The sequence below is a fragment of the Dipteris shenzhenensis genome, chromosome 25 (genome assembly GCF_047967505.1).
Source record: "Dipteris shenzhenensis isolate YYH24624 ecotype China chromosome 25, Dip_SZ_1.0, whole genome shotgun sequence".
NCBI lineage: Eukaryota > Viridiplantae > Streptophyta > Polypodiopsida > Gleicheniales > Dipteridaceae > Dipteris > Dipteris shenzhenensis.
In genome coordinates this window covers 1,953,776-1,981,595 of record NC_141620.1, presented here as the reverse complement: position 1 = coordinate 1,981,595, position 27,820 = coordinate 1,953,776, and the positions used below count along the sequence as shown (strand labels likewise).

General features: G+C 42.7%; 1 protein-coding gene across 5 annotated transcripts in view; it reads right to left on the bottom strand.

Moving 5' to 3' along the window:
* Positions 1 to 355: 355 nt before the first annotated feature.
* Positions 356 to 27,820, bottom strand: part of LOC147885298 (putative RNA helicase SDE3) — a 132,275-nt gene continuing 104,810 nt past the window's right edge. For 4 of the 5 annotated variants that reach the window (XM_087396936.1, XM_087396938.1, XM_087396941.1 and 1 more), the window contains 2 exons: positions 1,801 to 1,944; positions 356 to 1,625 (listed from right to left, as the gene is read on the bottom strand). In XM_087396936.1, coding sequence (XP_087253062.1) covers positions 1,305 to 1,625; positions 1,801 to 1,944 — 465 coding nt within the window. In that variant the 3' untranslated portion in view covers positions 356 to 1,304. Of the gene's footprint in view, positions 1,626 to 1,800; positions 1,953 to 27,820 lie in introns of all 5 variants that reach the window. The other variant, XR_015543501.1, reaches the window with a different exon arrangement.

Genomic DNA, 27,820 nt, shown 5'->3' with positions numbered 1-27,820 from the left:
GAAGTCCATGATAAATTGTACAATCCTTAAGGACTAGAGAAGAAGTGCCAAATCCATCGTTTCTCACTTGGCTTAGCTCCTTTGTTATTATGTTGGTTAGGTTACATAATTCATGATGCCAATCAGGTAGCCCTTTGTAAGACAGAACGAAGCATTAGTACTAGTACGCAATGGTTAGGTTGCACGCCTGCTTAGGGTTATATTCATGGGTTTTCCCTGTAGTCTTTGGGGCCATAGGGTCCACAATTGGAGAGCCAGCAAGCAATACAATGAAAAGATCAGCGTTGACTATATGTCCACAAACTCCTCAACTTAGCCAGTTGGTTAGCACAAACCACCAATAGTTCAACCTCATAAAAGGACCATTTTCTTCTTGATCATCTCCTTCAGCAGCAAGCCAAGCTAGCAGAGCCTCTTCAGTCAACAGTCAAGAGTGAGCCGCCTCAGCTAACAAGCAGCAGAAGATAACTTGAGTCCAGGAGTTAAGTTATTCTAAAGAAGTGAGACCACAGGTTCTTGGGGTATTCAGCCCATGGCATCCATCACTCCTGAGAAGCCTATGATAATAGCATGTCGGCAAAACAAAAGTGACAAGTAAGCCTTACACTCTTCAGAACAAAAGTGGGTTCAACCCACAACCAAGAGATGTCTACAGCCCAATGGTGCAGGGGTTAAGCTCTTGGGAGGTTACAGTGAATCATGCGGACAAATTCATCTCCATTCATGGGTGCCTTCATGAAGCAGTTTGTGACAGCCCATCAGGATCCATTGACTTGAAGCAGATGGAACCCTTACCTGAATGGAGTCTGCCTGTGGTACCAGACCAAGCCAAGGACCCCTCATATAATTTCTCATTGGTGTGATTGAGGCTCTGGGATATTGGCGATGGTATCCATCAATGTTGTTTGGTGGTTTGTAGCCACACCTCTTATCTTCCTCACTTTAGCAATTCAGAGCCAAATGGCTCTTTTCTAGGCCCTCTCTGTGTTCATCAGGATCAAGAGTAACTCCTCGTCTAGATCTCCACTTGCCCCAATTGATGGGCAGCAAACAATCTTTTTGCCTTGGTGGAACAGCGGCCAATTCACGTTTCCTGAAAATGATTTATTCATAGGCGATGCTCTTGCCAGGGGTTTTTAAATCTGATATGAATTACCTTTGAATATTAAATAAATGAATTGACGTTCAGCTGTCTTCCAGCCCGCTCAATGCGATGCAGGCAGAAATGCATGCATTTTATACTGCTAACTCCTGATTTGCCTGGATCTTAATGTAACATTTAAATGTCATCATGTCCAAACAATTTAAAGCATTACCCTCCACTCCAAATCCTCACTGCTTCCTGCATACAGAGAATCCAGAGATTCAGGATAAAGCCTATCCAGATCTCCCATGCCCAATAAAGAGAGCTCTGCAAGCTTTTTAATTGCTCTGGATGTCTCTATGTCATCATTTGAGTCACCAAAGTCAATGTCCTGTGTTGCAAATCCTGGGGTTGCAATGGTTGGAAAGATCTTACTTCCATAACCACGAAAAGCATCATGAGCTAAACAGTACTGAAGGAGCTCCCTCCAGTTTCTGTCCTGAGAGAGCACCAATGGGTGGCCAATGACAACAAGCATCGCCTGCTCAACATTGATAAAGATAAACTTAGCGTTCTTCAAAGGAACTAGCCTTTTAAAAACCTGCATTTCTCAGTTTTCAAAACTTTCAAATAAAAAATTGTGCATGGGAAGATTAGGACATTAAGGAATAAAAAATTTGAAAAACAATATAGTTGCGTGTCTTATACGATAGTACCTTGGCTCTTGTGATTGACACGTTGAAACGCTTCTCATTGTTCAAGAAACCAATATGTGGACCAAATTGATTTTCAAAACTTAGTTTTGCTGATTTTGTTGTTGTCACTACCGTGGAGATGAATATCACTCTCTCTTCTTGACCCTGCATCGCTAGCCAATGAACCATTGTCAGGCTTCTAGTAATTTCAAATTATGTGCTCTATGTTAGAAGAAAGAGAAATTATGGCACACATCCCTAAAATTGATACTGCTCTTACATGAACCTTGAAAAACTAATTATGGCATTGTTTCAAAAAAATCTCGTTAACCTTGACGGCTCAACGCTCACCATTGGATATGAATCACACTTCCTAACAAATAAGTCAGTTTGTCCATACATACTTGCATCTTCTTTAGTGTTTTTTTTTTTGCAACTGAAGACAGCCCTCCTTCAAATATCCTTGAATTATAATATATAAGGTCAGGAATCGGCCACTAATGTGGCCTGGATTCTGGAACAGCTGGCAGCCCCTTAAAACTTAATTTATGAATCCTTACCTCAACCTAAAGCAAATCCCTGCTGTCTTGTGTATCTATGAGAAACTCTATGTTTATATCAGACCCAATGTTATGAACATAATTTTCTACACAAAGCACAACCCCTTGGAGTCTAGAAATGTATGTGTAACATCGAAAAACTAGGATCTGGCTCAAAGAGTAAACCTGAACAGGATGCAAGAAGTCTCAAAGAGTAAACCTGAACATGATGCAAGCAGTCTCAAGTGTTTTTTGTTGTAGGATACAGAGACTACCCAAGACCATTTGGTGGATGATGGACAGGGTCACCTGCCCAACCCAGTCAAGGGGTGGACATGGTCACATGGTCGGCCTGGTCAGGGCCATGGACATGGTCCCATAGTCAACCTGGTGGCTTGGTGGATCTTATCACCCCCAGTACATGGCGCGTCAATGAGTTACATCTCACAAGCATGTTATCTCACCCAGTCCACCTCGCTGTCAGTTCTTATGCAGTGAAGCCCCTTCTCAGAGTCTGTCAATTGTTCTTGTCATGTTCATTTTTATATATAGAAGATTCTTTGTCTCCATCATTCAATATCATAGCTAATGGTTTGGGAATCCGTTACATTTCTCCTGTCCTATTACTTTGTCCGTATTTTGTTTGATGTGGAGTGCAACCTTTAATTCTTTTGAGAGTTGAGACAAAGCCTAGACTGGTGCACAGGGCGGTGCACATTACATGTCTTCATCTCACGCAGTGAAGCACCTTGTCAGAGACAGGTGGTGCACAAGCGGTGCACAAGGAGTAGTTACAATGCTCCAATTGGGGAGAAGCTGGCAGTCACAGAAGACATAAAGAGACTGAGCAGTGCAAGGCCAAGGTGCATGGGATAGCCAATAGGAGAAAGGATGGGAGATTTCTAGCTAGAGGGAGGCAAGAGTGAAGAGGGGAGATCAGGAGGAGATCGGGGATCCATTCATTCATTCTTTCATTGTACGGGGTTTCGGAAGGAGATGGAGAGGAGAGAGAGAGAGAGAGAGGCTGGAGCTATGAGCTCGCCTGTTGTATTGTTCTGCTGCTCTACCTTCGACATGGACTGGCGTACTTGGTTTCATGTCACTCTATGATGTGCTCTCGTTCACAGAGTCTCCTCTATGTTTACTATCTTTTGCATTGTCTGTTATGAGCATTGAAGGGCGATCCTTGCAGTCTGTAGTATCGTGTCATAGGTCCAAGCACAACCCATTCCTCGCCTCTCACATCAGTGGCCCTTGGCCTCCGGTAACATCTCCAAAAGTGATTGGACCACCCCTCACACACTTTATGGCGATCACGGTGGGACCCCAATCGGTCGTGATGTCTGTACAGGTGGCGAGTCACACTGTTTTGCTAGATGCTTCCTCAAATGCTATTACAACTTCTTGTTCTCTGGTGACCCCATCTGTTGGCCTTATTGTTGTTACCCCAGTGGTGAGCACGGTCACTGATTCCATTATTTCTGCAGTCCACAAGGAAGAGGAATCACTCGAGCCACTAGGCTCTCCAGTTCATATGGGACATGTTGCTCTAAGTTCTAACATCTCCACATGTTGATACTACTTTTCCTATGGAGCCTAGATCGGAGAGTCCCTCACACACGGTCCATCCATTTGATTAGAATCTTACATTGGGTATGGGCTCCACTAGCACTCCTGCTACAGCTCATGGGCCTATAGCACATACAACGCATATGCTCCCCTCTTCGAATGTGCAGGCCCCACAACTATCGCTCAGGTAGCCCTCAACTCTCACGCCTCCTCAGAGATCCTGTACTACATATGTCACAGATACAGCAGCGGCGAGTCTCAGTACTACAGACACTCTCGTCCTGGACCTATCATCTTTGAGGGAGGACCCTACCTGTTCCTGCTGACTGCTCCCTACTTCATAAGAATGATATGCTGTCCCACTATCTAGCTTCATCATCGAGAAAGTCATTCTCCATTGTCGCATAGTCATAGATGCAGGAGGAAGATTACATGTGACTTTTGAAGGCACTCAAGAGAAAAAGGTCTCCGGTTAACCTGGAAGAGGAGGATGTGGACTATATTTTTACCATTCCTTTGCATGAGACCTTGGCTACAAATGCCTGTGCACCCAGGCCTCCACAACACTAATGGCATCCTTGGAATCTCTCAAAGATCACGGTCTGCAGAGTGTTTGAGGAGTTTGGAGAGATTATAGATATGGCTGATCATATGTCCTTCACTGACACGTAGGCTTGGGCAAAGTGGTCCATGCCTTTGCAACAATGCGTCATGCACGATACCTTCACACAGCTTGGGGCTGCCCTATTCAATGCTACAGGTCATACACATAAGCTGTTGTCCATGAAACAAGAAGTGAAGAGAGGAGATCGGGGATCTATTCATTTGGCTGGAGCTACGAGCTTTTTGTGCTGCTCTATCTTCGAGGTGGACTCGTGAACTTGGTTTTATTTCACTCTATGATGTGCTCTCGTTCGCGGAGTCTCCTCTGCGTTAATTGTCTTTTGCATTGTCTGTTGTGAGCATTGTTCTCTCTCCTAATCTTTTCTCTAAGTACTCCTTCCCTTAGTCTTCTCTTAGAGGCATTCTTTCCTTTCTAGTTCCGATTCACATGACTTCTAGCACCCACAAGCACGATCCTTGCACTCTGTAGTATCGTGTCATAGGTCCATTGTCTCATAGGTCCGCGCACCACCCACTCCTCGCCTCTCACAACAGTGGCTCTTGGCCTCCAGTAACACCTCCAAAAATGATCGGACCACCCCTCACACATTGTTCCAGGGTGCCAAGAAAATTGAAATATCACCATTCAAAAGGCTTTCAAAGGCCCCTTTAAGGAGACCAACACGAGAAACATCTCAAAGATTTCATGCCACAAAGTGTAGTAAACCCAAGAAAGAAAAGAAAGAGACCTGCATAGGGCTTCCTGTCAACAACTCTATGATAGGTTTAAGCCTCTAGTATGGCCTTGTAGGCTAGGCTGTGTGCTAATATGCACATTGTGCACTATTTGTTGCCTTGTATAAAGTCAACCCTTATACTTAATTTTTGCCCCATGGGTTGATCGCTAGGGCTTTAGCTATAGCCCTCAAAGTGATGTTCTAGCACTCTCAATTGTACTTCTTCTTGCACTTGAATGCTGCTGCAATAACTCAGCCCATATCTGACCTTCTAGCAACTGTATTTCTGCTCTACTGCTTCCATACAAGCTACCGGTGGTATCAGAGTAGAGTTCCACACCTGCCCTATCCATTTCCAGCCTGTTTTAGAAGACTTCTGTCGCGAGAAAAGGAGTTCTACAACTTTAGTCGCCTTCTCTAAGTCCAGCTGGCACCTGCAGCAATCTATTTGCTGAGCTGCGACTGCATATGAAGCTGTCTGGCGCCTCCTTCCTGCTGTGTGATTGCATCTACAACTTTCTGCTGCAGTTTTCTGCCTGTGCGCCTGCTCCAGTAGCAGCTTTAAGGAGTTTCTCAGCATTGCACTGCTTACAGGAACTGCCAGAAGCCGACATGTTTTTGCACTAGTTTCTTGGATTGTAAGTTTCACCTCAGTTTGAGGTTCACTTTAGCTCTGTTTTGCTGATTCCGACTGGTCCGAGAAGCTCAAAAGTGTTTTATGCAACTTGAAGCTCTCTGGAAGGAGCTGCACAGCCACATTAGCTTGCAGTGCATTGTTGTTTCAGTCAGAACTTTTGCAGTTATTGCACTTGTTGTGCAGTTCACTTTTGCAGAGTTTTTGGTCGTGCTTTGCCCTTTCTTAGGCACATTTGCCTTCATGCCTTGGGTTTGCATTGCACGTCATCTTGATTGCAGCATATGTAGGCAGCACATCTCTTGGTCCTCAGATTTTGTGTAGGCCATTGATCTTGTGTGGTCAGAAGTACACATTGCACTTGCCTAGTGCTGTTATTTGATTCAATCTGTTTGGCAAACAATGACCTTTTCAACATGCTTGCTCCTGAAGACAAGCTTGATGGCGCAAACTACCCCATGTGGCCATACATGATGCGTCATGTTCGTGGCCAAGAATTTGTGAAACATTATTGCAGGTTGAGGTGAGACCTCCATCATAGGCACCTGTTGCCACTGCACCGGCCACTACGGGAGTGCCTTTGATAGGTAAAATAGGATGCTTGAGATGCTTGATCTCATGCCTTGATTGCATTGTAAGTTAAGAGGATGATAATCCCTCACATCAGACCTTGCACGACTGCGAAGGATGCGTGGGATGAGTTAGCCTCTTTGTATCAGATTCGCAATGAAGCACAGGTTCCATATCTGCAGAAGCAATTAGATGGTTTGAAAATGGATGAAGAGGAAAGTATGGATGCTTATTTAACAAAGGTCAATGACTTCAAAGAGCATTGGCCAACATTGATGAGGTTGTGCCGGATAGTTAGATTGTGCCCACCATGCTAAGTGGACTTCTAGACTCATATCAAGAATTTGCTACCACATTGAGGTTAATTGACATGGGCAATCCCAACCATTACAGCTTTGACCAACTGGTTACTCTATCGTTGCAGAAGGAACAAAGGGGTGCTAGTTGGAATGCTTCTACCTCTAGTGATTAGGCTTTTGCAAACCATCCTAAGGTAATGCAAAAACATCAAAGCCTAGTGGTAAACCCGAACACAACTTTTGTTATACTTTGGATGCCAACAAAAATGCAGAAAAGAAAAAGAGAAGCAAATTTTGCAGCAAACCAGTTTATCATATCTTTGAATGCTAAAAGCAATCTAGCCTTGAAGTTACTCATGCTTCCTCTTCTCATGAGAAGGATGAATCATCCAATATTGCTCATCATGATTGGGCTTTTGTGGTTCCATGCTACTGTGATGCTTAATCCTTCCATTTATGATTCTTGCATGGTAGTTTCATTTGCATGCAGCACATGGTATTTTGACAGTGGTGCTTCTAAGCACATCACTTCTTGCAAGAAGTTGTTTCTTTCTCTATGTAATGCACCGAAGGGGGGCACATGACTTGTGCCAATAATGCATGTTAGCCATGAAGGGCATTGGCTAAGTTGAATTTACTAAAGCATAGGTGACCTTGTCTCTCTATAGGACGTTTTGTATGTTCCAAGGATCAAGAAAATCCTCTAAAGCTACTTCAACTATTATCTTTGTGCCATCTATGATTATTGTTATCACTAGAACATTTGGCACAGGGCCTGTATAGACTTGATGTCTATGACAAAGAGACAAACACTACAACACTTGCAGTAGAGGATTCTGTGCTTTCAGATACTCATTTGTGGTATGAGCTCTTTGGACATTTGAATTAAGGCAGTCTGGTAAGATTGCATTCACACGATACTGTTGTTGATCTCCCAAAGATGCATGCATTGTCCAAACATGTTTGTGCGGGATGCCTACTTGGAAAAATGCATTGAATCTTCTTTCACAAAAGACGTGAGTGTTGGTGCATCCCATAAGTTGCATTTGATTCATAGTGATGTGTATGGACCAATGTGGACAGTATCTATTGGGATTCTTACTTTGTTACCTTTGTGGACAATTTCACCAGACCTTCTTGGGTTTACCCTTTGAAACCCAAGTCAGATGTCTTTGACTGCTTAAGCAATTTCTTGCCATGGTTGAGAATGACAGCGGACACAAGCTTCTCACTCTCCGTACTAATAGGAGGGTTGAGTACATGTCCCGTGAGTTTGCTGATATTTTAGCATCTCTTGGAATCATACGTTAGTGCACAAGGCCATACACGCCACAAAAGAATAGTGTTGCAAAACGAAAGAATAGAACTTTAATGGAGATGTCACAGTGTATGATGAAACGGAAGTCTTTGCCGCATAAATTCTGGTTGGATGCTATCATGTGTGTCAATTAAGTCTTAAGCAGGTCATCAACTAGGTCATTAAAGACTATCACACCTTTGAAGCATGGACAAGGTGTAAGCTGGCCACATGAGTGTTCAGATGCCTAGCATATGCACGTGTTCTTTCTCAGTTAAGACAATAGCTTGAGGCCAAGGCTGTCAAATGCATTTTCATCGGTTACAGCTCATAAAGCAAAGCGTACACATTGTATCAGCACATACACCCAAGGTTATCATAATAGAGATGTCTCTGCTGAAAACTCTGTCATGCCCTTGTTGGACTGTATTGTTGCTTCTGATTGTTGCCTTTGTTCAAGTTTGCGTCAAACTTTGATGAGTCTATTGTTGGTACAAATTGATGTAATGGGATCATACCAAAGGTTACAAGGTCTATGATTATGAGTGTGATCACATGAGTGAGTGTGTGAACGCATGTGTGTAGGTGTGCCTGAGTTAGGTGTGATTGATGATGTGTCACTTAGTAGGTGTGATTGAGTGAATCTAGGAGTGTGGTGTGTGAATGAGAGATACTGGGAGAAATTTGTGAATCTAGAGGCTCTACTGAGCTCACATATGATGTCATACATGGATGTAACCAGTGCCTATATACTGGCCATCTGTCATATGAATAAGCACGCTTTTTCATCATCTTGTGTCCATACCATGTTTCCATTGATGCTCCAACATGTGGTATCAGAGCTTGGTTACCCTCCTTGAGCCTTCATCTCTCACTATGCCACGTCATCATCTTTCCCACCTCTCTTCCTGTTCATTCCTTCTTCCTCTCTGCCCGTTTTTTGCTTAATCTTGTTCTCCATCTCTTATCACCATTCCGCGAGCCCTCCGAGCTGAAGACTCCTCCTAACTAGGCGAATCTTTGGTCCAGAGGAATTAGAGAAAGACCCCGCCTTCTGCCCGTGCCTTCACTTCCACTAGTCGTTGATATTTCATGCAATTCTTCCAATAGGAGTCACCATTCACAAAATTATTCAAGCTGCTATTGGACGACACTATGAGGAGGATGTTGATGAAGTTTGAGCACCAATGCTCTAGTACATAAGGAGAAATCATGGAAAAACTAGTCGAAAATGGCGCAGTTCTCTCAGAGGACCTGACGGGGCATTGCACAATTCCTTGCTAGGGGCTGTTCTTTGGTAATAGAGCTTCCATTTCATTGCAAAATCCCTTACAAATTCCTTTCTATTTGGGCGAATTTCAGCCTCCAATCTCTGCTTGTTGCTGGATTCAAATTTTGACAGTTTTGAAGTTTTGAGGGTTGACCAAGTCAACTGAAATTTGGGACTTTTTACTTTGACTGAAAGTTTTCAGTATTGACTGTGCTTGAGTACTAGAATTTAGTCATTGGACTTGTGGGAGTCACATTCACTTACAAATACTCTACTTGATCCATTGAAAGCCTTGTAAGGAGTATGGACACTACCCCTTGATCATTGATTTGAGGACTACCTCTTGTGAGTCATCCAATCTTAAGCATATTAGAGTGAAGAAGCCCATCAAGAAGAAGGAAAAGTTTGTCAATAGGAAAGTTACCAAGATCCAAGCCAAACCTCAAGTTCCCTACTACATTAGTGTGCAAAGAACCTAAGTTTTTCAGATTTTCTTGCTTGCAATATGCACTTGTATGGTGATGGTTCTTTCTAAGGATTTGCAAAGGGATTAGACACGGCCATTATTGGTAAGACCTTATATATACCTTTGTAAGGCTAGAATAAGTCCAATCATACAAATTTAGATTTTTTGTTGTTCTAAAGATCAAAAATCTACACAGAAAATAAAAGAGAAAATGAAAGAGAAGAAAAAGAGAGGTAAACAAAAACTTTTATGAAAAACAAAAGGAAGACATACTTAGCAAGCAAAGCAACACTTATGTCGTCATCAGTGCCCAAGCATAAGCAGCTATACTAGGTTTCTAAAGACCCGCAGAGTCTCTTGGGCAAACCCAGTGCTTACTAAAATACGTCAAATAAACAAAAGAGAAAGAAAACAAGAAATAAAGAAGAAAGGAAGCAGGTGACTAAGCAAAAATAAACAAGCAAGTCAAGAAATTATAACGCTTGCTCTCTCTCTCTCTTATTTAAAAGATAAAAAGCTAAATGGCCCTTTACACTTACGTATCGTTTACTACAAAGAGGCAAAAATACATTTCTAACCTAGAAAGCACAAGCATACTCAAACAAACTCTCTTTTGAAACTAAAAGAAAAACGGGCTATTCAGCTCCCCACTTTTTGTTTTCAGCTTATGTTCAATCATTCTAAACATACCTAAGGCCGATACACCATAGATAAAAGACTTCATATCTAAGATTGTGCGTACTTTTTTCATTATTTTCCTTGGATTATACCTCTTGTTGTAGGATCCATAGGCAAAAGAGAGAATACAAAGAGTTGATGATAATCAGCCATCACATCAACTAGGATAATGAAAATAGAGAGTACAAAGTACTTGTACCTAGACCTAGGACTAAGTGTCCTAGGTGTCACATAGGACTAAGTGTCCTATGTGGCCTAAAAGGCACTAACACTACAAGTGTCTATATTTATACCTACAAGGCACATACCATGGCCTATAGGGCATCACTAGAACCACCAGGAGATGGCCTACAAACCCCCCCTCCATGGGATGGGCTGAAGTACTCTGGAAACGTCTCAGAATACGTTGGTATTTTCTGGTCATGATGACACATGTTTATCCAAAAGGATATAGCCACCTATGAATGTACAAGGGATGTCAGATCATGTAACAAAGGGAACCAAGTGTAAAGCCTATCGGAAGACTTAGAACTTGGGACGAGGAAGTGCCTTTGTAAACATATCTGCTATGTTGTTCTCTGTGGGAAGATAGGACAACTCTATGTCTCCTGTTGACAACCGCTCCCGAACATAATGATAGTGAACTTCAATATGCTTGGTACGCGCATGAAACACTGGGTTACGCGCAATGGCCAAAGCACTTTGGCTGTCAGTGTAGACAATAGTGGAGGATGTCTGGCGAATACCAAGATCTGTAAGTAACTGTCAAAGCCAAACACACTCTACTGTAGCGGTGAAAGCTGCCCTGTACTCAACCTCACAGCTAGATGTGGCAACTGTTGTTTGCTTCTTGCTGAGCCAAGAGATACATGAATTGCCAAGCAAAAAACAATTGCCAGTATGTGACACTCTGGTGTCGGAACATCCTGCCCAGTCACTATCCGTGTAAGCATGCATGGTAAGTGAACCCTGATCACCATAGAAGAGGGCTAAATCATGAGTGCCTCTAAGATATCTGAAGACTCTCTTCACTGCCTGCCAATGCTGTGAACTGGGCATGTGCATGAATCTGCTGAGCTGAGATACTGCATACTGTAAGTCAGGTCTAGTGTGACATAGATAAATAAGGCATCCAACAGCCTGCTGATAAAGAGTGATATCACATGGTGGGCTCCCATCATGAGCTGAGAATTTGAAGCCAAGGTCCACTGGAGTAGAGATTGGCTTGCAATCCTCAAACTGAAAACGATCAAGGAGCTGTCCAATATACTTGGACTGAGACATCATGATACCCCTCTCAACATGAGCAAACTGAATGCCCAAATAATAATGGAGCTGTCCCTGTCCCATGTCTGACATGTCAAAAATCTGCTGCAAATCAGCCTTGAAAGCTGCAATTTGCTGAGTATCTGGACCCGTGATGAGCATATCATCCACATATAAAATCAGCACTAAAAAATCAGATCCACTCCCACGGACATAAAGAGTGGGTTCTGTGGGACTATTCTGAAAACCAAGGGATAGTAAGTGAGCATGAATTTTGGCATACCATGCCCTGGGGGCCTGCTTCAAACCATAAAGGGCTTTTCTAAGCCGGCATACCTTATTTTCAGAATTAACAACCTCAAAGCCAGGAGGTTGTGTGACATAGACTTCTTCCTGCAAATCCCCATGAAGAAAAGCAGTCTTGATGTCAAGTTGGTGCACTTGCCAATGATGATGGGCTGCAATGGCAATGACACATCTAATGGTAGTAATCCTGGATGTGGGAGAAAATGTCTCTTCAAAGTCAATACCTTGTTGTTGGGCATACCCTTTTGCAACAAGATGGGCTTTGTGTCAGTCTATACTACCATCAGATTTCCTTTTTAATTTGTAGACCCACCGGGTACCCATGGCATGCTTGCCGGGAGGGAGATCTACCAATTCCCATGTGTCATTTTTGGCAATGGATTGTAACTAGCTCTCATTGCATCCATCCACTCTTTGCTGTCAAAAGCATCTTTATGGCACAAGGGCTCTTCATTGCATGCTGTAGCAAGGAGTGCAAACTCAAGAAAGTGACCATGCATCTATCTATTCCCTGATCTTGTCCGGGCAGCAAAAGGCTGATCTTGTTTGCTGTCCCTCAATGTATCAAGAAGCCATCTGGGAACTTGCCTTTGCTGTCTATTGACAGCTCTTTCTTCAATGACTGCATCATGAATAGTGGGATCATTTTGTGCCGGAAGAGAAACCTGCAAATCAGCATGGGGTAATGGCTGATTATTGCTTGGTGGAGGGCCTGCAAGAGGCTCATGTTGCCGGTCAAAGTCCTCTTCTGAGGATGGCAGAGGTAACCAAGATTCAAAGGCATCAAACATGTCAACATCTAGCTTAGCTTTGCAGTCCACAAGACGAGAAGCTGAATGTTCAGCAAAGATTACATCTCTACTGACAAAATCTTCCCAGTATTTGGTTGATATAACCGATACCCTCTGCTCTCCTGGCTGTAACCAATAAATATGCATTTGATTGCCTTGTCATCAAGCTTATGTCTCAGCTGAGATGGTACATGAACATATGCAAGAGACCCAAAAACTCTCATGTGTGAAAGTGTAGGCTTCCTGCCTTTCCATGCTTCATAAGGTGTAGTAGTCTTCAATGCCCGTGTAGGTGATCTATTCAGCGCATAGTTGGCACACATAACTGCATCAAGCCAAAATTTATTGGGCAAAGACTTAGCCTTAAGCATGCATCTGGCCATCTCCATTGTGGACCTGTTTTTCCTTTCAGAAACAGGATTCTGCTGAGGAGTGTAAGAAGTAGTGCATGAGTGAATAATGCCCCGTGAAGACAGAAATGCATCAAACTCCTTTAACATATACTCTCCCCCCCTGTCTGTGTTGAGGGTGACAAGCTTGCATCCTGATTCATTCTCAACCATATTCAGCCACCTCTGAAAGCATGAGAAAACTTCAGATTTGGCTTTTAAAGGATATACCCAACGATATCTTGTGAAATCATCAATGAGAGTCATGAACTATTTGTACCCTCCAATGGCATTTGTCCTCATTGGGCCACAAACATCACTGTGCACTAGCTGCAATTTCTTTTGTGAGAGTTTTGGACAATTCTTTTGAGAAGAAAACCGATGCATCTTACCCAAAAGACAACCCTCACACACATGTTTGGAAACTGTGTGAGTTTGAGATACATCATTTGCCATCTGCTGTGAATGTAGCTTTGCAAGAGCTCTATAATTGAGATGACCCATTCTCTCATGCCAAAGATGAGTTTCAGCAAGCTGTGAATCTGAAATAGCAAATGCTTCAATAGAAAGTACAGCTAAGTGATGATCAAGGTGATAAAGCCCCTTTTGCAAAGTGCCAGTGAGAACTATGGCATTGTCATCACAAAGATCATAAACTAGGCATCTGTAGCCATCAAAAATCACTCTGAAACCTGAAGTAGCAATTGCTGAAATTGAGATCAGGTTGACTTCAATTCCAGGCACAAAGAGAACATTTGTCAAAGTGACAGGATGACTTGAAATAGATGTGAGCTGCACATCTCCAATTCCTTTTACAGCATATGAAGCATTATTAGCACATGTGACAGTCCCCCCTCGAGGTGCATCAGCTAAAGAGTGAAACAACTGTCTGCAAGATGTGACATGCTTGGAAGCACCACTATCAAAGTACCAGGACTGAGCATCATTAGCAGTAAAGAGTGCATCAGCTTTGGAGGGACCAAATGAGCAATGGACAGCCCATGCCCAATCATCCTGAAGAGCATGTGCATGTGAAGCATCTGCTGGCTCATGGGATTCAATAGCATGTGAGGCATTAACTGTCAATCCTACTTTCTTTTTCTCCGAAGCAATGCGCTTCCTGTATTCTGAAATGTCATGTCTAGGCTTGCGACAATAGTTGCATCTTTTCTTCTTTGACTTATCTGCAGCATTTTTAGATGCATAGGAGGAATTGCAGCTGCTATGCGCAGATTTTGGCTTGCCCATAGGCTTGGAAGCCTTGCCTCTTCCTGTCTGCTGTGAAGAAAATGTATGATCAGGAATAATGGCTTGTCTATTAGCGCAACTTTGCTCTTCCTACAAAAGCAAAGTAACTAGCTGATCAAAAGAATAGTGGTCTAGATTACCCATGGCCACTAATCGAAGGGTTGTAGCAAACCCTTGATATGTATCTGGCAGTCCATTCAGTGTGGTACTGACAAGCTGTGAATTTGGCACCACCTCATCAATGTTGGCAAGTTGTTCAATGAGGTCCTTGACCTTTGTTAGGTATGCATGCATAGAGTCACCTTCATTCATACTGACTTCTTGTAATTGCCTTCTCAAATATGCAACACGTGCTTCATTGCGAATCTAATAGAGAGAAGCCAATTTATCCCAAGCATCCTTTGTTGTCCTGCACGACCGGATGTGTGGAATAATGATTCTCTTGCATGATAAAGCAATGCATGAATGTGCATTTGCATTTCTTGCATCCCATCTTAACTGTTCCTGAGTTGGAAGAGTAGTAGCATGAGTGCTAGAAGATGAGGCATCAGGAGAAGTACCCCCTGCAGAGGGACCAGCAGTAGAGGCAACCACTGTAGCATTGGCTGGCCTCAAATCAACCCCAGAAACAATATTTCACAAATGCTTTGCAACAAGAATATGTTTCATGAGATAAGACCACATCGGATAGTTGGTGCCATCCAACTTATCATCTTCACGAAGAACACCAAAGAGATCCTGATTGTTCCCAGCCATAGCAAATGTGATACCCTCAAAGAGACCTGAAAACCCAAAAGCCTCAAGGCTATCACTGCAAAAAGCTGGCTGTCCAAAAATGACAACAAATATCTGCAAATTTCCGACCCAAATCAAAGGGCAAATGCAGATCTGACCCAAATGTGACTGTGGCAGGCAATGTTCACTGCAAAAACAGCAAATCTGGCAAAAGCCCCAAATTTATTGAGGGCAAATAGGCCAAAAAGAGAGCAAATACAGAAAAGCCCCAAATTTGGCTGAGATCTTTGCAAATGTGACCCAATGTATGAGAATCTAACTCAAGTCCTGCAAAAGTGACTCAATGTAGTGCAATCAAAATAGAAATTATAGACCAAATCCCAAAAAATAGCCTCAAGTTTTGCAACTACCAAAAATTAGGACTTGCTGTCCACAAATTGACTACAAAAATGCACATGTCCCAAAGTATAGATCTCAAAATGCAGACTTTCCAGATTGTTGAAATAGCTTGAGAAAATTTCAAACAGTAGAAGAGAGAATACAAAGAGTTGATGATAATCAGCCGCCACATCAACTAGGATAATGAAAATAGAGAGTACAAAGTACTTGTACCTAGACCTAGGACTAAGTGTCCTAGGTGTCACATAGGACTAAGTGTCCTATGTGGCCTAAAAGGCATTAACACTACAAGTGCCTATATTTATGCCTACAAGGCACATACCATGGCCTATAGGGCATCACTAGAACCACCAGAAGATGGCCTACACTTGTGTAATAGTAAAGTGATCAAATTACTACATTGAGTGATAAAAGACTCCTTAGTTGTACAAAGGCGGAAAAATCTATGGAATTGGGAAGAAATGACTTCATATTTTACCAAATCAGAAATGTTTGGGTCAATGTGAGGCATTTTTATAATGTGTAAACCACTATATTCAGGTTGTTCACGTTTATCGTATATATCAACCTCTAATCCTATGGTAGATTGAGAAAGTCTAAGATCTAAGAAAACACAAGAATCCCCTCTTAAAGTGCAGTTCAGTTCACAAGAGTCACGAGGATAGATTCCTTCTCCAAAAGCACTAGCGTCTTTGTACATAAAGTCTTGAAAGTTAGGAACATCTAGTACAAATAAGTCATCTATAAAACGCCTAACTTGGCTAAGCTTATGTAAAATGATAGGGCAGGTATTGATAGAAATAAGACGTTGCATAAACTCAAATAAGATAAAAGTTTGCTAAAAAGATGGCACAATTAGTGCCCATGGGGATTCCTATAATTTATTGAAACAAAGAATCACCTATTGTGATGTAAAGATTATCTAAAAGAAAATCTATCCAAGAGCAAACATCTTTCACACTTACTACCTTTGTGTATCTTTTCTTTTTAGAACCTATGTCATGATCTTTATTTTTTAGCCACAAAAAGTCAAAGCATAAGGCTGTTTTCTTAACTTTTAGCACTTTGCATCTATCTTTGTCAGATCTCAGCTTGAAAACTTCAGCCACTAGCTTTTTTATTCTAAACTTCAGGTCTTCCAGCTCGATCTTTGTGTAAAGAGTAGTAAAATCATAGGTTTGAAGGAGAATAGGAGCCTCTTTTTCCTGAATGCTTCGAGAGGAATTAAAAAATTTTACAACAGGAATCACTCCTACATAGTCATTTAAAATCCAGCTTAAGTGCGAGGGGGCATCTGCTTCTTTTAATAAGTCCCTCCAAAGTTCATGGACACTAGAAAACATGGCTTTGAAGTAGTAGCTTAGCCATTTAGAGACATCCATCAAAGTAGTCTCACAAGCAGCTGCTTGCAATAAATCTTGGCTTTTTTGGACTTTTGTGAAACTTCCAAGCAGCACAAAGAAAAGGTATACTTGGATTGCAAACAAACCCAAAAAGACTTGCAAAAACTTTAATGCTTTGAGATCAAATCCTTTTAAGAAACTAAGGCAAGGGCGTAAGTTTTGGCAGACGAGTTCACTTCTCTCAAAAGACATTCTAAGTAAAACTTTTTGCAAATAAAAACAAAGTTATTGGAACATTTGTCCATATAAGAAATGACAAAATTCCTATGGAATTTTCGAAAAAGACTTTCATCTTCTTTAGAAAGATGGTTACTTTGCTTTGAGCCATTAACCGAAGGGACTTCTTCTAGTTTCAAAGAAACTTTCTTCAAAATCTTCCCTTTCCATTGTGATAAGATATTTTGAACTCCTAAACATTCTTCTAACTGCAAAACAAACTTTGAGATTCCCTTATCAATAGCTTTTAAAAGGCAAGACTCTTTAAAAGAGTACAATCGAAATTTCGTGCCTTTCATAAAAAGGTCTCTTAAGTTACTAGAAAGCAAAATTGAGGTATCAACTGTGACTACATGTCCTAAATCAGCATCAATAAAGCTTTGGAATCTCTTATTTTACAACAACAAGGTTCTCTAAGGATAGAAGATTTTGAATGCTCTGAAAGCCTTTTACCTATCTCTCCATAGTTGAAAGCCTTTTGTCCTAAAGTTTTTACATACTTCCAAGCTACTACTGGATGCTTCCAAATTCTTCTCACAAAATGAGGGAGAGAATCCATTACTTCAGGAGACTTCAAAATTGAGTTTAAGCCTATCTTGTCAAGTGAGGGAGAAGTAAAAATACAAATCAAGAGTTTCTTATTTAGATAGACTTCTTTGCTTTGAAAGGAAGCTTTTACTTTTAAGAAGCGATCCAACAAAGTTTTAAGTTGTATATAATGGAGCTTATTTAGATTCAAATCCTCAAAAGAGAAGTTTTCCAAGGTGTATTGAAGTTTAAAAAGAACTTTGACATTATATTTTTCAAAAACTTTTATTGAAAAAAGACCCAGAGACATTAATCTATCTAGGTAGACTAGTCTTCTTTTATAGTCTCGAGAAGCAAAAACTCTTGGAACTGAGGTAGTTAAAGGAACTAAAGGAGGAGGAAGTGGAGGAAGAGGAAGTGAGGGAGGCAACTCACGAACAACATGTGAGATTGCAAGAGAGCTAGGACAACCCCGTAACATAACTTTAGGTTTCCATACGATGTTAGATGTATGACTATGTTGGTAATGAGGAATGTTAAAGGGCTTGATATGAGTTCTCCACATCAAAGGGTTCGTTTTACAGGTTCTTTTATTTTTACGAAGAGTTGATTTTCCTTCCAAATTAAAACCTCTTGGGAAGAAAGTGTGTAAAGTTCTCATCCAAAACAATGTTGGGGTAAAGGCACATTGCCACCCCTTATTAAAGATAAGACATCTATGACTGTCTTAAGACAGTCATAGGGTAAAACCTAATCCTAATAAAACTAATGAGTTTGTGGTGTGGCTCATCACTTCACACCCGCACACTTGAGTCTTCTCTCTCTCCCACTCTCTCCCTCTTGCTCTTCTTCCCCCTTCTGGCCCTTCAACTGGTATCAGAGCCTCTTCTCCCTCTACCCTTTCCTACCCACACCCCTCGACCTCTACCTAGCCTCTGCAAGGGCCAACGGGCCAGCAGGCGGCAGTGCGGGTCAGCAGGTGACAGCGCCGTACGGACGGGAGTCGCAAGTCTGCAGGCAGCACCGGCGGCAAGCGGAGCACAGCGGCGCAGCGCGGAGGCGAGCAGGGCAGCGTGAGCACGGGCAGTGGCAAGCGGAGCAGCACGAGCAGTGCAGCTGCTCACGCAGCTAGAGCTACAGCAGCAGCTGCTAGCTGCTAGCCTGCGCAGGGGCAGCCAGTGCACAGCACCAGGCCGCGCAGAGAGTCAAAGCGCGCAGCGCGCGCTCAGGTACGGACATCCGTACCTGCCGTACGGACGCCATACAGGAGCCGTACATCCGTACGGATTTACACGGCGCAGGTACAGTGAGCTGCATCAGGGAGACCGTCGAATTTTTTTTTTTTTCTCTTCTGGGATTCTGCACACGTGCGCAGGTACAGGAAGTACAGCAGGCAGAATTTTTTTTTGGGAAGAAAAAGAAGGAGAAAGAGCTCTCTGCTCTTCACTCAGGATCATCCTTCAGTTCTCAAAACTGTGTTTTCTTGAAAGTACAGCCAGTACCTTCATTTACCTCGTGCTTGAGGTGAAGAGAACCACAGTGTGTGGTTGATTGCACAGTTATCTGTTTTCGTGAAGGAAATGCCTTGATTTTGCAGAGGACTTTTATGCTTTTACTGGGCTTGAATCTCAGTTTCCGGGTGAGCAGATCATAGGGCTTTTGCCCGGCAATTGATGCTTTGTATGCCTTGAGGCAGTGTGGTGCCAGAAAGACACATTTGTCTCGATTTCCGCAGTGTCGAGGTGACATTTTCTTGCAGGTCACATTTCTTGTGCAACACTCAGAGAACCTCAGTTGAGCCACGCTTGGCCAGGGCGCATCGAGTTTACTCGGTCCCTAACTGTCCATCGTTGACAGTGCTCAAAAGGTTCCTCATTGAGTGTTTGTACGTTGGGATCTGTGTATGTCATTTCTACACAGGGCAGTATATGCATTACACTGTTGGATGATTTTGTCAGAGAGATTTTCATATTGCATGCTACCTCAGTGTTGAGGTGTTCTTCACTTGGTTCAGGTGTCAGATCAAGGGGCTTTTGCCCAGATTTTGCTTGATAGCACTTGGGTTACCGACAGAGATCTTCAAATGCATTTTATCCCCTTGGCAGAAGGGTGATTGCTTGGGATTTATCCCATTTTCTGTTGTAGGTTTTGTGACAGGCTGAAGTGTCATTTTTGTTTGGGTGTTTGCCAAGTGGTTTATGCATATTAACTCAGTGCAATACCTCATCTGAGGTGGGAGAAGTGATCAGTACAGTCAGTACAGCAGTGTTTACAGCAGTGTTTTGTGTTTTGTCAGCCAATGATGCACTGTTAAAGCACTTGTGGAGCAGCTGCAGCATTCTGAAATTACTGTTTATGCCTATTTGAGCACGGTACAGTGTGTCAGAAGGTACAGTATTTGCAGGGACATTTACTGTCTTGCTGCAGATTTTCCTGACAGTAAAAAAACAGCACTATTGTGAGTGCTCCTGGCTCTTGATAGAGCAGGTTTTTTCTGAGAAATCAGAATTTTTATTCAGTCTTTTTACTTCCAGGGAGTCAGATACTTTCCTTATCTGATATGGCATCAGGGGGAAGTGAATCTTCAATTCTGAACATAAAGAAACTGGAAGGAGCACACAATTATGCATTATGGGCAGAACAGTGCTTGAATGTACTTCTGTTAAAGCAGATTTCTAAGCCCATAAGGGTGAAGGGTGTCAAGCCATCTGACATGGTAGCTGATGACTGGGAAGAGCTTGATTTGTCCGCAAGGGCAGCTATCATGCTCACTATTTCTGATACTCTTGTGTTCAATGTTCAGGCTGAAAAGACCTCTTATGGCCTATGGCAAAGGCTAGAAGAATTGTATGCCCAAAAGAGCTCAGCCAGTAAGGTTTATTGGTTGAAGAAGCTGGTTGATCTTCGCATGAAGGAAGGTACAGCTATGACCTCACACTTGAGTGAGTTCAATGCCATCTTTACACAGCTGATTGCACAGGGATTGAACCTTGATGAGGAGTTCAAGGCTACTTTCTTGCTGTGTACCCTCCCTGAGAGTTGGGACACTTTCAAGACCACCCTGTCAAATTCGAATGTCACTCTTATGTATGCTGAACCTCATCACCCGGCTCATCTCTCAACCATTCTCCTCATCGCGGTGCATTGCGAGTGGGTGTGCATTGCGATGAACATAGCGCATTTGTATATGCCCATGATCTCCCATGTGATCCTCTCTCTGAGTCTGGCGTCCGCTTCCATGTGGGTGCGCATGTGTATATCACGTACATGAGCATGTTGATTATTACTTATGTGTCCATGAGGCATACCATATGAGCAACCATGATTGTTACCATGAAGTGATGGATGACTATGGAGCACTTGCGTTTCAGATACGTGGTCTGCATCAGATATTTTATTCTATAGGCTCTCATGTACCTTGACCAATCTGGACATAGAGGACTTCAAGTTCACCTGACTAACACATATGAAGCATCACCTAACAAAATGTTCCAAGCTCTCAAACCAATAAGTAGATTATTCTTGTTGTTCGGTCCTGTCACAACACAAAATCAGAACAAATGATATCAAAGGATGCAGGCAATGGAAGCAAAGGCAAAGGCAAGGCCAAGGCAGATGACTTGGATGCAGTGAATGTTGCAGCAGAGGACAGTGACAGTGACATACATGATGTTTTATGCTCTTCTGCTGTAATAGCACATGCCTTGGTTATTGATGGCCATGACATGCACACCTGGCTCTTGGACTCAGGTGCTTCTTTTCATGTTACTCCTCATAGGGAGTGGTTTACTTCCTACACAGGTACTTATGGAGTTGTTCATCTTGGGAACAACTATGCATGTCAGATTGCAGGGATTGGCAGTATACAGATAGTATTCCCTGATGGACGCATATTTATGCTTGATGGTGTTCGCCATGTGCCGCAAATCAAGAAAAATCTGATTAGCACTGGCTTATTGGATGACAGTGGTTACCACACCACATTTGGGGATTCCAAATGGGTGATTACTGATGGCCAGGCTGTAGTGGCTGAGGGTTTTAAGAGTGATACCTTGTACCCTCTTTATGTTTCCAGTGTGGGTAATCATGTTGTTGCCATAACCGAGCTGCCAAAGGTTTCATTGTGGCATAGCCGGTTGGGACACATGTCTGTTAAAGGAATGCAAGAACTGTCACGTTTGGGTTATCTACCGTCTCTTTCTTTTTCAGATTTGCCTACTTGTGATCATTGCATATTTGGCAAGCATTCTGTGACTCCTCATAAGAGGAGAACTCCCCAGAATAGAGCACCGCTTGATCTAGTGCACACTGATTTGTGTGAGATGCCACAGTTATCACTAGGGGGTGCAAAATATTTTATTACTTTCATTGATGATGCCACACGTAAAGTGTGGATCTATTTCTTGAAGCATAAGGGCGATGCCTTAGATGCTTTCAAGAGGTTTGTCGCTCAGGTTGAGAATCGGACAGGTCGTAGGCTGAAATGCCTCACATCTGATAATGGGGGTGAGTATGTGTCACATGCTTTTGTGCAGTTTTGCGAAGCTAAGGGCATCAAACAGGAACTCACAGCCCCTCATAATGCATCTCAAAATGGTGCAAGTGAGCGGATGAAAATGTGATGAATATAGTCATCTCCTAAGCCAAGACCAAATGATGCCATAGGCTTTCTCCTCTCTAGCAGGATCTCGTGCCGGGCGTGTAGGAGCTGAGGATTCTCCAGCATTAGAGGCTATTGAAGAAGAAGTTGAAGTAGGTTTGACAAGCCCCCAGAGGTTTTCCCTCATCAATGCAAACTTAACCTTCATCTGCCATGTGTGAAAGCCTTTACCATTGAACTTATCCATATTCAAGAAGGTAGCCATGAGAGGGTCTAACCCAAATTGGGCAGTGTCTACTCTCTTACAAGGCTAGAAAGAGTTGAAGAGCTTCAAAGTACAAGCATTTAGAGTAGCAAAGACTTGTAACCAAATTCCATACTACAAATCATAATGGAAATGATGCTTCAACTTGCATGCTTCATAGAGGTGGCTAAATGAAAGTATTCCAAGCAAATCCAGGTATAGCAACTTAAAGGAAAGCTGTAGCCACAGTTCTACTGATGCTATTCAACACTTTAAAACATCAGAAATGCTAAAGTAGCATCTAATGTAGCATCAAACTCACAACATTGTCAAAACTGTCCAAAATAGAGGCCTGAACTTGAAGGGCTTGTATCTCACTCTTCAAAGCAAAGAAAAGAGGGCTTTCTAGGTAGAAACCAAGCTGGTATACCAGAGAAGAGCCACTGAGGAGGAGAGGCGAAATGCCGCGTCACGTCGCCATAGCCAGCAGCTTGAAAGTCGACTGGTTTTTTTGCTGTTTCTCCCTCCCTGGTGGACCATTTCCCTTTAAATCTGGACAGGAGCTAGCTCATACTATTGTGCAAGCTTGGCTCAGAGGAATTTTGGAATGGCTGCTCCAGCAAGTCGCATTGCAAGAAAAGGTGTCAGGAGGAAGATGACTGTTGCACGGTTTCGTGGGCAGCATTCTCTAATTCCTTTGACGTGGAAGTTTGCCCATACACGAGGAGTCTACAGCTCAGAGGATTTGGAGAATGGCGGAAAGACGAGGGAGAACAAGCTCTCACAAGTTTGGGGAAGAAATGGTGAAGATGAAGATGAAGAAGATGGAGAAGAAGAAGATGATGACATGGCATAAATGGGCTCAAGGAGGATCATAGTGCTCTTATACCATGTTGAAGAACTGAAAGGAAAGCATGAAGCTGAACACGAAATGAGAACGCTTACTTGCTTGCTTATGGAATGAAGAAAGGTGAGGTCCATATGTAGGCACCTCTTACATGAGCCACCAAGGTCCACAATCATCTCCTCAATCATCTCCTCAATCAGCTCCTAGATTCTCTCAATCATCCTATGTGGCATCTACCACCACCTAACAGTACTTATGGATATTGCACTAGGCTTGAGTGATTCTTTCATTCGTCACATTGATGGTTGTGAAACTGCACATGCTGCATGGAAGCACCCTGAGACTGTCTTTGGAGCATAGGGGAAATGTTCTAAGTATAGTTTGCTCATTAAGTCCTTTGACCTGAAGCTTGACAAGGGAGAATCAATATCCTCACACCTAAACTCCATGAAAAGTATATTGACTCAACTAGCTAGCATCAAATTTGACCTTGATGATGATATTGTGATTGCTATATTGCTTAAGAGTCTACTTGATTAGTATGGTATCATTATGACTAAGGAATGGCTATACCTATAAAGAAAGTGAGGCATATCTAGTCAAGCGCAACTTCAAAGGATCTACAAGCAAGAGCAAGATGAAGTGCAATTTCTATAGAAAGCTTGGTTATTTTGGAAAGGAGTGCTACACAAAGATGAAACTCTTAGCAAATCTTGTGCAAGAATCAAAAAAACAAGAAGAATCAGAGGAGATTGATGCTCTCACTGCTTTCACCACCCAAGTCAACCTTAATGAGGGTGATGACCCATTTGTCTTCTAAGTTGTTTTTTGTGTGTGGTCGATAAGGGTTCTCTACCCTAGGATGTCCCCCTTAAATGATTGTTAGTCTTATGTGCGAGTTTTACCTTGTCAGATCTATGGGAATTTCCCATGCATAGTCATTGTCCATTCTCCCAGTTGTAAACCAAGAGCCATAACCAGAGGGAGTCACAGATTGGGATCATGAGTGTTGTTACTAGATGTGAACAAGCCATGAAGCTTCCCATGTACTACTGTATGTTGGGACAAATTGATGTAATGGGATCATACCAAAAGTTACAATGTCTATGATTATGAGTGTGATCACATGAGTGAGTGTGTGAACACGTGTGTGTGTGTGTGTAGGTGTGCCTAAGTTATGTGTGATTAATGATGTGTCAAATAGTGGGTGTGATTGAGTGAATCTAGGAGTGTGGTGTGTGATTGAGAGATACTGGGAGAAATTTGTGGATCTAACACTATTGAGATCAGATATGATGTCATACATGGATGTAACAGTGCCTATATATTGGCCATCTCTCATATGAATAAACACGCTTTTTCTTCATCTTGTGTCCACACCATGTTTCCATTGATGCTCCAACATCTATGGAGGCTCCAAATCAGCCACAAGTAGATGTTTTAGAACCACATCCAGGACCTGATTTAGAGCCTGACGTCCCTCCCATTGATCAGGCCACCATAGATCAAGCAGTGACTAAAGAGAGGGCTGTCATAAGAGACCAGAAAACAATCCCTAGATGACTGTTAGATATCTTGAAGGATAGTAAACGAGCTAGGCCTTTGTCTGGCCGCACGAGGGCAAGCTCTCGTCACATGCAAATACACTTAATGGAAGTTGCATTGATTGCTACAGCATGCAATGAAGGGCCACTGTGTCACAAAGATCCTTTTGAAAGCAAGGTTGGATGGATGCTATTAGATTCAATTCATCAGAATGGCACTTCGAAGTTGTGTGATTTGCCAAAAGGTAAGTATGCTATAGGAACTAGTAGGTCTACAAACTCAAAAGGAAGACTGATTGGCAGTGTTAACCACTATAAGGCCTGCCTTGTTGCAAAAGGCTATGCTCATCAATAGGGAATTGACTTCGAGGAAACTTTTGCACCCACGTCACACGTTATGACCATTAGGTGCGTCGTTTGCCATGACAGCCCATCATCACATCAGCTTGACATCAAAACCTTTCCTTGACGCAGATTTGCAAAAGGAGTTCTATGTCTCTAACCTCCTGCTTTTGAAGTCACAGGGTCTAAAAATAAGGTATGCACTGTTGCACAAAGCATTATATGGTTTGAACCAGGCATCTCGGGATGGTATGCCACTTGGTTTTCAAAACAACCCTACAGAGAGCACTCTATATGTCCGCAAACCTGATGCTGACTTGTTGATTTTGGTTTTATATATGGTGGATGATATGCTCCTAATTGAAACACAGCATATTACATCCTTTAAGGTTGATTTTGCAGCAGTCATTTGCTATGACAAATTTGGGCCAGCTGCACTACTACCTTGGCATTCAGTTTGCTTAGGTTGAGCCTGGATATTATGATGAGTCAGTTGAAGTACATTGGACAGCTCCTACAGAAATTTCAGTTTGAGGATTGCAAACTAGTGTCCACACTTGTTGAGCCTGGTTTCCTTTTCTCAAAGGATGATACTGTTGAGTCATTTGATGCCACTCACTATCAGTAGCCTATTGGATGCCTAATATATCGGTGTCACACAAGGCCAAATCTTTAGTTTGCTATTTCCTAGTTGAGAAGATTCATGCACAGTCCCAGTACATAGCATTGGCGGGCTGTGAAGCGTGTCTTCCGTTACTTGAAAGGCAAGGTTCATGCAATTTGATAACGGGAGTAATGCTGAATTTACAGCTAGGTTCTGGAAACTCTCTTTAGAGTTACCTGAGAAGAGTGAGGAGGATAGAAGGAAGAAGTATTTAGCAGCCACGGTGGCAACTGTTTTATGCTTGGAGCTTCATGCATTTCTTGGTTCAGAAAAAAGCATCCTACAGTTGCTACTTCTAGCTATGAAGCTGCATATAGGGCAGCTTTTAAAGCCGCGGTGGAATGTAACTGGCTATGGAAATAACTTGCAGATCTTGATGTAGGTCTTGCATCTCCACCAATATCTACTATGATAGTCTGAGTGTTTTTAGCCCATGGTATGGCCTTGTAGTCTAGTTTGTGTGCTAGTGTGCACATTGTGCACTATTAGTTCACTTGGATACAATCAACCCGTAAACTTAAATTTTGCCCCACGGGTTGATTGGGCTAGAGTGTTAGGTTTACCCCTCAAAGTGATGCCGTATCATGTTCAGTTGTAATTATTCTTGCACTTGAGTGTTGCTGCTATAACACAGCTTGTTGTTGATCTTCTAGCTTCTTTATTTCTACTCTACTACTTCCACACAAGCTATCACTTCATACTTGCCATCAATTCCGGAGTGTATGGATAGACGAATGTAGAGTCTATCAAGATGTATATCCCTTGGATAAAATTCGATCAAGTGCCAACCTTTGTTCCTACATTCATAAAGAAGAAATCCTCATCAAGGGGTACACCAATTCGAAGTCACCCTCAATTTTGCACAAGCGAATAGGACCATCTCCTTGCAGCATCTGGCCACATTGAGCTCCATATTTGCCAGTTACTATCACAGTAGGCTCAATTGGTTGAATGCACATATGAAGAAGTATGGCATGAAGCAAAATGGTCCTTTGGTATTGCAAAATTTTGTGGCTCTTGTGAACGCATGTGACTTTTCTCTATCAAAACATTTTGCTAAGAATTTTGTGGTCCAATCTGATATGTGTGGTTTTTTCTTAATTCTCTCATACACATATGGCTCACTAGCATAGCAACAGCAAGATATCAAGATGGATGAGGCAGTGGAGGCATGAAGTCGGCAATAGAGTGTTGTTGGCCACTCAGAGGTGCAGTCCTGGCACGTCTCCTGGTCGTAGCTCTGCGTCTAACCAGGGCTACTATGACCCCCGTCGATCGGGCTCCGACTCTAAACAAGGAGGGGATGTCTCCAAGTGTGATATGTGTGTCGACCCTCTGTCTGAGCTGTCGGGTCACGGGCTCCGGGTCACGGTCATGTCGAGGCCTCGTCTTGTTGGGGTCCATGTGATCTAGCTAAAAGAACTCCGTGATAGAGCTCTGAGAGGGATCAACCGAGGAAGAAGTCTGCTCCTGTCTCCGTGCTCGGAGTATCCTCTCGCGGTGTCTAAGTACCTCATGAATGAAACCTGCCAAACACCACTGGTCTGGGTAGGAGAGGAAACGGGCTAAAATCCCATAACTATCCCTGAAGAGACAGTGGAAACGTCCTCGGATCTCATAGTACACAGGACACCTGAAGATGAAATGCTCCTCTGTCTCAACCTCCTGTATGTCACATAGTGTGCATATGTGCCGCTCCCTGGGTAGTCGCTCTGCTCTACCACTCTCGATGCGAAGTCTGTGTGAAGAGACCCGGAACTGCCCAAGAGAGATCCTCATCGAGTGGGGTAGGTGAATCTATGTGTATCCTAGTGGGTCAATGAAGCCCTCCGCTGTGATATGTAAGAAGTGATCTCT